The sequence below is a fragment of the Urocitellus parryii genome, chromosome 5 (genome assembly GCF_045843805.1).
Source record: "Urocitellus parryii isolate mUroPar1 chromosome 5, mUroPar1.hap1, whole genome shotgun sequence".
Lineage (NCBI taxonomy): Eukaryota > Metazoa > Chordata > Mammalia > Rodentia > Sciuridae > Urocitellus > Urocitellus parryii.
The window spans coordinates 108049503-108064550 of record NC_135535.1 but is presented as its reverse complement, the minus strand read 5'-3'; the positions used below and the strand labels follow the sequence as shown (position 1 = coordinate 108064550).

General features: G+C 39.4%; 1 protein-coding gene across 1 annotated transcript in view; it reads right to left on the bottom strand.

Moving 5' to 3' along the window:
- Positions 1-716: 716 nt before the first annotated feature.
- Vwf (von Willebrand factor) overlaps positions 717-15048 on the bottom strand; it is a 151052-nt gene continuing 136720 nt past the window's right edge. The window contains exons 48-52 of the mRNA XM_026403302.2: positions 5088-5186; positions 4072-4200; positions 3548-3587; positions 1531-1628; positions 717-1026 (exon numbers count right to left, since the gene is read on the bottom strand). Of these exons, the coding sequence (XP_026259087.2) occupies positions 838-1026; positions 1531-1628; positions 3548-3587; positions 4072-4200; positions 5088-5186 (555 nt within the window). The 3' untranslated portion in view covers positions 717-837. The remainder of the gene's footprint in view (positions 1027-1530; positions 1629-3547; positions 3588-4071; positions 4201-5087; positions 5187-15048) is intronic.

Below are 15048 nucleotides of genomic sequence, written 5' to 3'. Positions count from 1 at the left end.
TACTTTTATTCTTGTCCCTTCTTACATTAGAACAATGCACAATTACCTAAGGACTTCCAGGCTTTATTTTAGGGAGTTTATTTATCCCCACAAGCCCATGAGTGAGACCACCACTTCGGTTTTCCAAATGAGGAAACCATTAATGAGCACCATTAAGGACCACATAGACGAGCAAGGGCCCTGTGTGGAGCCCAGGTGTGCCCCCAAGTCTGGGACTCATCTGCCATGGCTGAGCATGGTAGGACCATGCTCCCATACCTGTCAGCACCCAGATTTCACGTGGCCTTGGTCCTCAGCAGCTCTCTTCCACAGATCAATAAGGACATGCAGGAATTCATGTCACACCTGGTCAAACACCTCCACAATGCCAGCCACACTGACAATTGCCCATATCTATCTTGGCAGAATCCTGGTCCCAGGATCCACCCCTCTGCTATACCCAGAAGTCCCTCAACTCATAGAGTTGAGAACTCAATGTTTCTAAGCAAATCCGTTCTACTTCAGGCCACTGGGTTGAGTTTCAAAAGTGGCCTGCCCCACACTGTGCCCTCCCCAGCCCATGGAGGTAGAGACACTACTCATTCCCTTCCATGGACATCGGATCTGCAGTGTTTGAACTTGGGGCCTCTGCTTTCTCCCTCAGAACGAGTCTCAGAACTCAGTCCTATCCTATAGTTGCCATCTCGGGATTACAAACAGTGCACCGCCAGCCTATGCAAGATGAGAGCTTGACTTTTATTGTGGGAACCAGAGCAGTAGTACAGACGACCGGGCAGCACTTTGGCTGGCCGGGCCAAGGAGGTCAGCAGCAGGCATCCATGGCAGTTGTAGCAAGCCTCACTTGCTGCACTTCCGGGGGGAACACCTGCACTGCCTGGCATTGAGGATGTCATGGTACACAACAGAGCCATTGGTGCAGAGCAGGGGCACATGCATGGGCTCTGTCTGTGTGGGTGAGCAGCAGGAGCACTGGTCCTGTACATCCTCTGTGTCGATGGAGTACACAGCCTTGCTGGCACATTTGCCCTGAAATGGAGCAGAGAGGCAGGACATCAGGAGGCTGGAGAAGTCTGGGGTAGCAGGACTAGGGACAGCCTATGTCTTCCCCTTATTCCTCCAAGCAAGGCAGGCCGTGCCTCACCCAGGCACACCCAGGACAGCTAGGCAATTTTTAAAGGTAGATCTCAGGGAAGTCTGATATTTCCTCTATCCTATGTGCACACCCAAATCCCTCTAGCTTCAATGTTTATGCACCTTTGAATGTTCTTTAGGAAATGTAGCCCAAATCTTCCATTTAAAAAAGCTCTTCATTCTCTTTAAAGAATTTATTGGGCCTTTCTTCTATGGTCAAAAGTTCCTAGTTATATAATAAAACATTTACTTAAAAAACACTTCAAGTTCCTTTCCCCTCTCCTTGTGATTCTTCCAGATCCTTCTAGTATGTAACTGAAGAGACATGTCCTTGTCCTGGTTCAAACAAGGAGACTCAGCCCTCACCACCCAGGCCTCACTGAAGTCAGAGAGCCTTACCTGGCAGTAATGAATGTCCACTTCCTCTTGGGACTTACAGTCTCCCACTTTGACATACTGCACCCTGGCAGTGATCTCTTTGCAGTCAGGCTCCTCACCTGTAAAACAGGTGAGAGATAGAGCTTGGGGGCTGGCTGGGGTTCTGAACATTCTTCAGCCCCAGTACCCTCAATGAGCTGGAGATAGGCCCATTTCACAGTCAACAGATAACCAAATCCAGCTGCAGGAAGGAGAATTAAGTTATCCTGATACACTTCTGCTGTTCCTGACCCTTTAAATTCAGAAATACAGTTACTGCTGGATTTAATTCATTTAATTGTAAAATTTAATTTCAGAAGGAGCCTAGATATGCTGTAATTCAGTGGTGTAGATGGATGAGACTCACTTTAATATAATTGTAGACTTTAAAAAACATAATGGCTGGAGCAGTACTCTCAGGCTATAATTACATTCACATGCTAATGGGCAATGAAGTAGCCAATAAATAAAATGATATTAATTGATGTTTTGATATTAAATCCATTCCTGCCTTTGGGTCAGAGGAAAGGCAAATGTCAGGCCACTTAAGGGACTCACTGACTCTATGGCAGCTAAGAAAATCCCAAGGAGCCTTCATAGAGTCAGTCCTCTTTTGGGGTACTGCTATCTTCAGGTTGCCCCCGTGGGTTCTCTTACATGCAAGGTTTAGTGGTCTTCAAACTGAAACTCTGCGTGGCCCACTAAGGATTCTAAGAGTTAATGCCAGCTCATTATTACCATTGGGACAATGGGAGGTTTCCATTCCGGGACAGCTCCAAATCTAAGTCAACCCTAACTATATGTTAACCTGCTTCCCAACTTCCCAATAATTTCATTCTAAAGGCTAAGGCTGCCAATGACATGAAGAGGATGAATAAGGAAAACATATCTGGGTAAACATGTAATTTTTTGTAGATATAAATCCCTGAACATGGCTTGTTCAGCCTCCTGAACACATCAACCAACAAGAGCTCCTTGTTACTGGTTTTGTAAATAACAGCCTCCTAACCAAATTCCATGTGCAATATAGAGAATTCATCTCCTCCGATGATTTCCTGACTTCACTTCTTAAACCATTCAGAAGGGAATTGTAGAAAGAAATGCTTTCAGAGTGTCTTATACTCTGAAAATTGGTTACAGCAATTACAGGGGCTATCAGAGTAAGCCATCAAGAAAGGAAGGAATGATTGAATACTGAAGGGATTCACATTTTCACTCTGCTTATCTCTGCCTGAAAGTAAGCAGGGTCTATGAATTCAAAACAAAACTAAAAATAAAAAATAAAAGATATTAGTCCAGACAAGTAATTCTAAGCTACTTGTTTTCATGAACACAAGAATGTGTGGGAATTAAACTGTCTGATGTGTATCTCCAAAACTGCTGCTATGCTCTATGAGTGATTAGAGTCAAAGAGTGAGACATGACAGGGCCCTTGAATCCAGTTTGCTCCTACTTGACTGCAAGGTCAACAGGAAACATGAATGAAGAAAAGGGGGTAATAGACCTAGACCAGCCTCATAAATCTTTGAGAGCAGACACTATGTTGCCTACGGCCCCTGCAACATGCAATGGACTATCATTAGTCATCCAGTGGCTTCCCTTTCTCTCCAAGACAGCATCGCATGCAATGAATAAGGTGTGTATGAACTATCTGCTCTGTCAAGATCATGGATCAAGAGTGCCTGTCTTCATGGAGCTTGTTGGAGAGAGAAGATATTCTCTCGTGGTTAGTTCTAGTAGCAAAGGCACAAGTGGCTAGAGACAGTAAGGAGTTTGGAGGAAAGGTGAGAAGAGATTACTCCACAGGTATTTGAAAAGAGACTTGAACAAGGGGCAGTCCAATAACACTCAGGGAGATGAGGCTGTTCCCTGCAGAGTTGTACGCAATGATTGGCTGGTAACCAAGAAATATCTTTCTGGAATAAAGCTTGCTGCAAAGAACAGTGCCTGGACTTGGTATAATGGGTTCCAAAGGACAAACTTCCAGGAATGTACTCACATGTGTCACAGCAGGTGCCTGGAATTTTTATAATTTTCCCCTAAGGAAACAGCAGAGTCATAGATTAGACACAAATAGTTCATAGTGGACAATTTTCCAGTCACTGCAGATCATTTCCTAGCTCTGAACTCACATCTTTCCCATCACACATGTGAGCCCGTAGCCACCCTACCTGACCAAAAAGGAACTATTTTGATTATTTTGAATTTTCTTCCAACTGAGTCTTCAGGAAGATCCTTCCCAAGGAAACAAAATTGGTTTGATCTCTCACCTTCCTATTCAAGAATCACAGATTCAACTTTCCTCAAGTGACAGACTTTAAAAAAAATCCTATACTGCAGAGAACTTTTCCTCTCCATCAGGCTTTAATTCTGTAATTTCATCAATTCTTAAACTAGGTCAGAGGTCTGCCTTGGATGATGGGAATAAGAACTGGGCTGCATGCTGTTCAAGAGGACACTATTCTTAGAGTCAAAGATTGAGATAGTCAAGACAAAAGCAGGGTCTGAGCTGCAATTACTCACTCCCTCAGCCAGACACTTGTGTTCATCAAAGGGTGGGCAGCCCGTGACCCTCTTCTCCCAGATGTACTCTCCTCTTTCGTTGACCTTGCAGAAGTGACTATCACAGCCATCCTGGAGTGTCTCGTCATGCTGAAAGGAAAGCAGAGGAGAGGGCAAAACAAATTCAAAGACAGTGTTTTGGGTTAAAAAGTCACTCCAAACCAGGGTCTTCACTTGGGGTTGCTGAAGCAATTTGGAGAACTATGGAAGGATAAGACAATGGACGTAAAATTCCCACACTCTGGATACAGAATAGAAATGGAGTTTGGTTTTACAACTTGTTTTCTATAAACAGGGATGCATAAAGTGGAGGATTCTATTCTGACCATGCAAGTGGTTCAAGAATGGAGACAGAGCAAGAGTAAGCTGGCTAACTGATAAAGGAACAAGAGATTAGCCAGGAGCATCAACCCTCAGCCCCACCTGCTAATTCTAGCTTTCATAGATCAGAGTTGATTCCCCCTGATTGACTGTCTGATCTCACAGTCTCTCCAGGCTATAGAAAATCTTACAGACCCATCAACTCAGACAGAAGGGAGCAGGGGCTGGGGAGAGGGAAAGCAATGGAGAGGTACTGGGGTTTGAATTAGAATAAGATGTATTCCATGCTTATATAGTTATGTCAAATGGATTCTATTGTCATGTATAACTAAAAAGAAGAACCAATAAAAAATCCTTAAAAAATGAAAATCTTAAAGATCCATCAATTTCAATTCATGAGGCTATATGCCAACTGCATTCTTGCCAAGCAGAGCAGCAAGATAGTTAAATAAAAAAAAAAAAATTCCGTGCCTCCTACAGGTCATCTATCTTTTCTTTATAGAATGAGAAATAAATAGAAAAAAAAGCCAATATTAAGCCCCAATTAGTCCCTCTTTCTTAAAGAAAAGAGCCCCAAATAGAAAAGAGCCCCAGATGGTGATGAGAGGGGACCAGATGGTGACATTACAGGGCCCCTGAATCCAGTTTGCTCCTACCTTCAGCGTCATGATCTGTCCTCCTCTTAGCTGAATGGTGCAAGCTGTAGGCAAACACTTTCCACAGCATTCTCCTTGAGTCTTCTCTTCCCTGTAACCCTATATCCATGGAAGAAAGCAGACACAGTTGATCTCCCCAGAACATCCCAACTACAATTAGACTTGCATGGCTGACCCTTCATTTCCTATTCAGCAATTCCACCCGGAGTTCTGAAAGTCAACATCCAACTCTAACTAGCTTTTATCAGTTCTCAGTCCCCCAGACAGCATTTCTTCCCTTTATTTAAGTATATTTTGCTCAAATTATAGCAGTCTGACCTATTAAATTAGACCTCTCCCCTGAACTTCAGACTTACATATTCAGTTGTTTACTGGATGGTTGTTTATCTTATTATCATCCCAAGACTTATTTCCAAAGTTAAACTTAATTTTTGTTCCATATATCATCCCTTTCCAGTCTTTCTTATCTTGGAAGATGGTGTCATGAAATAGTTGCTCAAACTGGAAACACGGAAGTCATCCTTCACTCCTCTATTTTTCTCACCCCCTCCCCACTCAGTCATCACCAATTCTTGCCAAAAATTGCATCTTAAACTTATCCACTGCTTGTCATTACCAGTATTTGCTATCATCTAGTCTAAGCAATTATCATCTTCCCACTGGACTCTGGTAGTAGTCTTATTTTGTCTTCATACCTCCATTCTTGTCCCCTATTGTAGGTCACTTACACCTCCTAGAATGACATTCTTAAGATAGGCCTGGTCATGTCACTCTCCTGCTTAAAACCCTTTGGATAGAGTTCTGATTCTAGTAGGGACACAGTAGCTTGTATTAGACTTACTCTCCTTTAGATAACAATTATAAACTATTAACAAAATATTTAAAACAATTATTTAAAGGCATTGGAAGATGACCAAAATCAGGAACAAATGGTAGGCTATTTGATCCTTGAAAGAGGGAATCATAATGCACAAGATTCATATTTAAATGGCTTTTCCCTTCAGAGAAGTCTGTATGGCTCTGGGCAGCTGGAACTTAAGCAGGAAACTATACTTGCATTTGTCTGAGGACTCAGAGGGAAGAGTTTGCAGCTGCTAGAAAAGCTGGAAACTGAAGGAGAAAAAAATTAAATAAAAGAGGGGGGGGGAGACTGAAAGCGGAAGGCCCCAAATCTGCATGTAAACTTCCCTCCAATCTTTGCTTGATTTCTTAGTTATATATACAGGGAAGCCCAAAATAATCCAGGGACAAAACAACACTGGACAACAAAAGGACTTGAGTAGAAATGTCAGCTGCCACACACCACAGGGGAGAGACAGTATCTGGAGTCCAAATTCTACCAAGTTGGAAAGGCTAGGTCAACACCTTAGGTTTCTATTGAAATTTCATCAATACCAGGCCTTAAGAGTGAAGACCATTCCTCAGGACCAAGATATCTGCCCTAGAACTAAGAGAAATGCTGAACTAGATCTCCCTACTGTAGTTTTGAAAAAAAAATTAGTTGTAAATGGACACAATACCTTTATTTTATTTATTTTCATGTGGTGCTAAGGCTCAAACCCAGTGCCTCACACATGCTAGGCAAGTGCTCTATCACTGAGCCACAACCCCAGCTCCCCTGACGTAGTTTTTGTTCCAAGTGAACCATCAAAACCTAACCACTTGCTAGTACCAAACTTCACATTCATTATGGGAGAATTGTAGAATTAAGAGTCTCTTCAATGTATCTTGTACCAAGGTCTAATATATAGTAAAACATTTCATGCAAACAGGGGTCAAAGATGGCCAACTAGAGGAAGGCTATACCTTGCAGCTTCTCGGTGACTCAGGATTCAAACAGTGGGAGTACTGCTTCTCAGCAAGATGGGTGACAAGAAGGAATTAACAGAAATGCAAAATTGGACCGTCAGAGACTCAGAGACCCAGAAATTCAGGTGCTTTGAATTGAAGACAAGAAAGAATACACTGGAGTCAACCCAGAAGCACCAGTTTCCAGCAGAGGGGAGAGGAAACAAATAGAAAGAAACACAGTGGACAAATTTGGCCCAGGAAAACCTGTAGAACAAAAAATAAATCTGAGCTATACCAGAGGCTACACAACGAGCTGATGCTTGAAAAGTTCTCTATGTTTCTCAACGGGCAAGCAGAGAGCTGAGGCAGGAGCCATCTAGAAGATGCCACGCTGCAGATTGCTGCTGTGGTATCCCAGGAGATCACAGTAAATACTACCATACTGTTCCAGCTAGCACCTGCCATGTGGCTGAGCTACACCTGGTAGAATGTGATTGAAATAGGCATAAAGACTGTATCCTGGGGATACAAGTCAGAAACACAAAGGAAAGGGCAGCTTGCTTTCTCTTTGAGTCTGTGGCTCCTGTGACCGGCTGAAGAGGGTTAGGGAAACTAAATGGGCATGCCTAATTTCACTTGGGGATGAGCCTGGGAAGGCCATATTTGTGGGTGGTAGAGTATGTGGGACTTGTGGAGGGTGGGTCAACCAGCCCTATGAGTAGAATTATTGGGAGGCCCCTGAAACTCAAAACACCCAACAGAGATCAGCATCTGCCTGGCCCTAGGGGTGTGTTGATCTCATCTCTCCAAAGCAGATGCCATCTGACAAAATTCTAAAGAATTTTAGAATTTTAGATTCTAAATGTTAAAAGTCTAGCCACCAGAATTTCTCATTTAGAATTCTGCTTCAGCCCCACCCTGGGAATAAGTACATCAATACAGTCTGCCATACAAAATTCCAACTGCATTAATCCCATTCCATCTCTCCTTATGCGGGTGAGATGGAAAGCCCAGAGCTATTTAGCCCACTGCAGTTCCAGACTACTCCAGCTGGCAGCTCAGTGAGCAACACAGAAAGAGGAAGGGTTTGACCATCGCCAGCCCTTGGGGTGTGTAGCCCAAGGAGAAATGGAAAGAAGGCAGTCTAGCATAGGAAGTACACATCCATCCTTACAGACAGTTTTGACCACCTCAGCAGAAATAATTTTTTCCACATTATTTTCATGTTTCAGAGAGGGAAAGGGAGAGAGAGAGAGAGAGAGAGAGAGAGAGAGAGAGAGAGAGAGAGAGAGAGAGGGGGGGGGGAATTCTTGCTTAATTTGCTGCTTGGATACACACACACACACATTTGTTTCTTCTTTTCATTTTTTCTTTTTAAGTATTTATTTGCTTTTTTGCTTTGTTTGGCCTTTTGAGGATTAAGGGGTTTTGTGGGGTTTTTTGTTTTTTGTTTTTATTTCTTTTGTTACTCTTTCTCTTCTTCTCCCTCTAATATTCAAATTCTCTTTTTCCCACTTTCTCCCTCTCTTTTTATATATTTTGCTTCTTTTATCTATGTTTTCTCCTCCTTCTTTGTATTTGTTGACCATTTGAATTTCTTCTTTTGAGAAATGTACCATTTATTGATTCAGTTGTTTTCTGGGATTTCAGATTGCTAAATATTTTTTGAATTAAAAAAAATTCTTGATATAATCCCCTCAAGAAGAGTAACTGGCAATGAATTTCAAATTTATGTATGACTATTAAAAAATAGACAGGTTGAAAATAAAAGGGGAAAGATGCAGCATGTAAATTACTAAGAATAAGAAAACTGAGAAAATTACAACTGCAATGTGATATCTTATCTCACACCAGTCAGAATGGCTATCATCACAATGATAATAATAGTAATAAAAATGCTAACAATGATGTGGAAAAAAAGGGACTCTTATACACTGTTGGGGAATGTAAATTAGCAAAGCTGTTAGAACAGTATGGAGGTTTCTCAAAAAACTAAAAATAGATCTAACAGATATCCTACTTCTGGGTATACAGCCAAAGAAAATGAAATCAGAATACCAAAGAGACTTCCATGTTTTTTGCAGCACAATTCATGGCAGCAAAGATATGGAATCAACCTAGGTGCCCATCAATGGATGAATGGATGAAGAAAATTTGGTAAATATACACAACATTCAGCCATAAATAAGAATGAAATCCTGTCATTTTCTGTAAAATGGATGAAACTGGAGGACATGCTAAGTGAAATAAACCACACAGAAAGATAAATACCACATGTTCTCTCGCACATGTTTTAAAAAAGTCTATCTGAATGTGAAATAGTGATGACTATAAGTTGAGAAGGGTAGAGGGAGAAGGTAGATAAAGGAAGATTGGATAATAAGCACCAAAACCCAAGTAGAAAGAAGAAATAGTTCTGGTGTTACCCATCAGTATAATGACTATAGTTCATAAGAACCTAGGGAGCATTTTATAAAGATCTGGAAGAAAGGAGCTCAAAGTCTCCAAACATAATATGTTAAGGAGTTGGGGAGTTGGAAATGCTAATAACCTTAGTTAGTTGATCAGTGACTGTCTTATGCATGTGTTGAAATATCATGCTGAATCCTACTAATATTAATGATATTTAGATTTTAAAAAGAAGGTTGATATAGATACCAAAAACAGTAGACTTTAAAATGAAGAATGTTACCAAAATTAACATATCATAGTGATTTTTAAAAGAGTACATTTATCATAAGACATAAGAACCCTAAATGTTTATACTTCTAAGAGCACAGCTTCATAATTTATACAGCAAAAATTAATATAATTACGGAAAGGAATAGGCTAACTCTCAGTCTTTCATTGGTGATTTTAATGATCTCTCAGTAATTGATAGGACAAGAAGGAAAAAACATCAGTAATGGTTTAGAAGATTTGGAGAACTATGCCAATCATAATGACACTTCTATACCTCAAACTGAAGAGCACATATTCTCAAAATTCACATTAGAGTTTTTCCCAAGATATATTAAATTCTGTGCCAAATACATGGCAAAAATAAGAAATTATATTCTACAACCACATTAAATCAAACTGATATTAGTATGGATAAAGTATTTAGAAATACTCCCTCCCAAATATTTGGAAATCAAATCAAGTTTTTTTTTTTTTTTGCACCAAGGATTGAGCCCAGGAGTGCTTAACTACTGAACAACATCCTCAGCCCCTTTATTTTTTACTTTGAGACAGGGTCTCACTAAGTTGCTAAGGCTGGCTTTGAACTCAGAATCCTCCTGCCTCAGCCACCTGAGTCGTTGGGATTACAGGCACGTGCCACTAAGCCCAGTGAAATAAAATAGTTTTAAATAACCCATTAATTAAAAATAAATAAAGTAAAATAGAAAATATTTTAAACTAGCGATAATTTTAAAAACATAAAAATCTGAGAAGTGCAGTAAAAACATTCCTTGCAGAGAAATTTATATTTTTAATTCTTACATTAAAAAATCATGATTTAAGCTTCCATCTTAAGAAACTAGCAAAAGAAGAGCAAATTAACCAAAAGTTATTATAAAATAGGGTGTAATAAATATTTAGATCAATAAAATGAAAATAAATATATAAAAGGAAAATAAAAAGGGAAAAATTAGAACTTCAAAAAGACTGATAAACATGATAAATATTTAGCTACACTATTCAAGAAAATAAAACACAAATTGTCAAAATCAGGAACAGTGGAGGAGGCACAACTATAGATCTCACATATATTTAAAGTACAAAAATGAAATGTTATAAACTTTTTATACCAATTAATTTGAAAACTTATATGATATAGATAAATTCCATGAAAATTTACCAAAGCTTACTCAAAAAGAAACAAAAAACCTGCTTAAATCCTTTTCTATTTAAAAAGTTGAATTTTCTATATAAACATTCCCACATGAAAAATCTTCAGGAGGACTGGAAAGCTTCATTGGTGAAATCTATCAAAAATTTTAAGAAGAAATGATACCAATCTTATACAAACTCTTTCAAAAATAGAAAAAAAGGAAACACTGCCCACCATATTTTATTGAATTCAGCATAATCCTGATCAAAAAACCCAACACAAGTATTACAAGAGAATAAAGTTTAAAACTATCACTCTTTGATCATAGACATAAAAAACCTTTAACAAAATATTAGCAAATGAATCTAATAGATGTAGGAAAGGGTAACATATCATAACCAAATGGGATTTATTAAAAGAATGAATGGCTGGCTGATCATTTTAAATCAATCGATGCAATCTCTCATGTTAACGAAAGTTTAAGGGGAAAACCATTTGATCATCCTAATACATACAGGAAAACTATTTGACAAAATTCAAAATAACATTCATGATAAAAACTCTAAGCATGATAGGAATAGAGGGGATTTCTTTAATCTGACAGTGAATTAATTCCCCTTAAGGTCAGAAACAAAATATTCTCACCATTCCTCCTGGATACCATACTAGAGGTATTAGCCAAAATGACCCAAGAAAAATAAACAAAAGTCATAAAGACTGCAAAGGAAGAAGTAAAAACTGTCTTTATTTGAAGGTGTCATAACTGTTTATATACAAAATCCTTAGGAATCTGCCCTCATGAAAAAGGAAGGAAGAGAGGGAGGGAAGAAGAAAAGAAGGAAGGCAGACAGGCAGGCAGGCAGCCAGCCAGCCAGCCAGTCAGCTGCCCAGCTAGTCAGATATTAGTTCAATTAATTAGTGAATTTAGCAAAGCTGCATAATACAAGATGAATATGCCAAAAAATATATAAAAGCATTAAACAATAAGAGCACGAAATTTTTTAAATTTTTCATTCATTTATAATATCATCTAAAAACTTAAAATTCTAGGGAATAATTTAATAAAATAAGTGCAAGACATTTATACTAAAAGATCACACACTACTACAAAGAAAAGTTAAAGAAATCTTTTATAGTTTTTATGGGTCCCTACAAAATTCATATGTTGGAACTTAAACTCCAAGGTGATGGAATTAAAAGATAGGGCTTTTTGGAAAATGATTGAAAGTTCTGTTATCATGAATAAATAATTGTTCTTCTAAAGAGACTAAGTGGAAGGTGCTAGTACCTTTTGCCCTTCTGCCTTCTGCTATGTGAGAACATCACAAGAAATTTTCACCTATGGGGAACAAGCTATGTACTATATCTGCTAACATCTTAATTTTAGACTTTCCAGACTCCAGAATTGTGAAAGAATACGTTTCTTTTCTTTAAGAATTACTTAGTCTCAGGTATTTTATTATAGGTGCACAAACAGACTGAGACAAAAGCCTAAATAAATGGACATAAACTTATGTTTAAGGATTGAAAAACTCAAATGTCTTTAAACGGTCCATTCTGTCTAGATTAGCCTATATATTCAATACAATCCAGCATATTTTTGAATCTTAAAAAAATTGACAAATTGACTAAATTTACTTGAAAACAGAAATGGCATGAGATACCAAAACCATCTTGGAAAAGAACAGTTGAAAGATGTGTATGATCTTATTTCAAGACTTACAATAAAACAACAGTAATCAAGACAGTGGTGTGATGATAGGAAAGACAAATTAATCAGAGGATCAGAAAAGAGATCAGCAATAGATCCATATGGATAGATACACTTCATTTTTGGCAAAGGTGCCAACATCATTCAGTGAGGGAAAGGATCATCTTTTAAGAAATGGTGCTGTAACGACTGGATATCCATGTGGGGAGGAAAAACAATGCATCTTTATTCCTACTTTACAACATCTACAAAAACTAATTCCTGATGGATCCTAGATCTAAACATAAAATCTAAGATAATAAAGCATCTAAAAGAAAACACAAGAGAATATCTTCACAGCCTTGAAACAAAGATTTCCAAACAGGTTATGAAAAACACTCACCATAAAAGGAAATATCCATAAACTAGACTTTATCAAAATTTAAACTTCTGATCTTCAAAAGTTACAATTAAGAAAAATAAAAACTGAACCACTGAGGGAAAAAAATATTGTAATAATGAACTAGTATCTAAAATAAAGAAAAAACCCATATAATTCTGTAATAAAAAGTCAAACACCCCAACTTAAAAATGATTTTTTAAAAAAGATTAAACCATCACTTCACAAAATGGAAATAAATACATAAAATGCTTTTACATCATTAGTCAACATAAAAATGCAAATTTAAAACACTCCAAGATATCACTCCACAATGGCTAAAATTTAAAAGCTTGGCAATAGGAGGCTTCTCCCGGAGAAGGATGTTAAGTTTCCACTTATATCTACACTGCTCTCTGTTGTCTCCCCAGCAGCTGTTACTAAGTGGGCACCCCTGAGTTCAGCTAGGAACTTATGGATGGTGGCTTATGGGGAAAGCCTTTCATCTGTATCTGCAAGGGAAGAAGTAGCAACTTCCAGACACAGCATTTCACTATTTTTGCAAAAATGCTCCCAAAGTGGGAAGACACCATAAGGTTGCCAACTTTTTATTCTGCAGACTAAGAGTATTTGAAACAATTTTAATAAGGTAAAAACTGTAAAACTACCATCAGCTGTCTCATCATTTGGTAAAAATTAAAGTTCTTAATTCTTCTTACTCTCTTCCCCTAAAAAAATGTAATCTCAAAATAAAATTTAAATAATGAATTTAGTTCTGAGAAAAACTAGCTCTGTTGTCATTCTTGTTCTCATTTTGCCACACAGAAGAATTGCCACTCGGAGAGCCACACACTGGGGTCTGGAGGTCTTTCCAGTAAGCATCTCTTAACAGGTCAGTTTCAGCACCCAGACAGAAAGATGCATCACGAGATCAAGGACAGGCATCAGGAAGCTTGCTCGGAAGTGAATTTAAACAATTTGCTCCCCATAAATCAAGCTATGAACTTGATGTGTCTTCAGGGAGTTGGCAGTGGAGGAGACCAGTGAGGTTTGAGCTCGGCACAAAAGTAGGGAGACTGGACCCCAGCCAAAAACACCACTTTGAAAGAATACTGCTGGAGTTTGAAAGCCATGAGGTAGTGTTTCAGTTGTGAGCTTGAAAGTGTTGTGTTTTAAAATGCACAATTCCTGGAAGGTGCATGACCGAGGTAAATGAGAGAAGAAGAAAAGAGATGGAATAAGCATTGAGTGAATGTGAGTGATTACGAGTCAAACTGAAGAAATCAAATACGGCTTCAATGAGACCAAACTTCATGGGAGCTTGGATTTGGGCAATTTTTAGTGAGTGTTAGAAGAGACTCGGGAATGCCCACCCCTCTGTGGGGCCTGAATAAAATAATGGACCAAATCTTTACAAACGAAATGAGGCGGCAGAGGCGAAAGGAGGAGGGGGCTATCATGGGAAGGGGCAGGGCAGTGGAGGAAAATCCACACACCCAGGAGGCAGAGGTCAAGTTGAGCCAGTAAGAAAGGGAGAGTGGAGTGATGGGAGAAGAAGGAAAGCGGAAGGGAGTGCAAAATAGGAAGCCGGACAGTGGTTTTCCAGGTATGGCAGGGACTTGGGGAAGGAGGAGAAGGGAAGGGAGATGCAGCAGCACAGAGTGAATGCAGGAAACAGACTCTCCCACACCTTCTCTGGAGGGCAGACATGGTGCAGACCGAGGGCTTGTTGGAACACTGCTGGACTTTCCAGCTGCTGCCAGCAGTGGCTATGTGTGGCACATGCCGCCATATGCAGAAAGGGGTGTTGCCACATGGACTTTGACCAGAACATTCAATCATTGCAGGAAAGAGCAGCTTCTTCTCCTACTGAGCCAAGCTCCCAGCCAGCCACAAAGTTCTCTTGTTTAGCCTAATTAGCAACTCACTTAATCCTGCTTCTCCTGCCCCATCATGTCCCTTTTCATGTGTTCCTCTGGCTGTCATGGCCCTTCCGTCTTATCTCCCCCTGCTTCCCCTTTCTGATCTTTGCTTCTGTCTGCCAGTTGTTCACTATTCCCCATCCTGGAAGGTCCTCCATTCAACATTCAACCTATCATTCAAGGTCATCTCAGGGTCATTCTCCTCCTTCTGAGTGCTTCATAACAGGGCAGCCTCTCTTCCTCATTTTCTTGAATGTTATCTGCCAAACTTCATCTTTATCACTCAACACCACAAATCACCTTTTTCCTGTCTCCCTGTAGATATAAGCATTTTCTAGCCTGGGAAGCAATAGAGGCCTCACAAC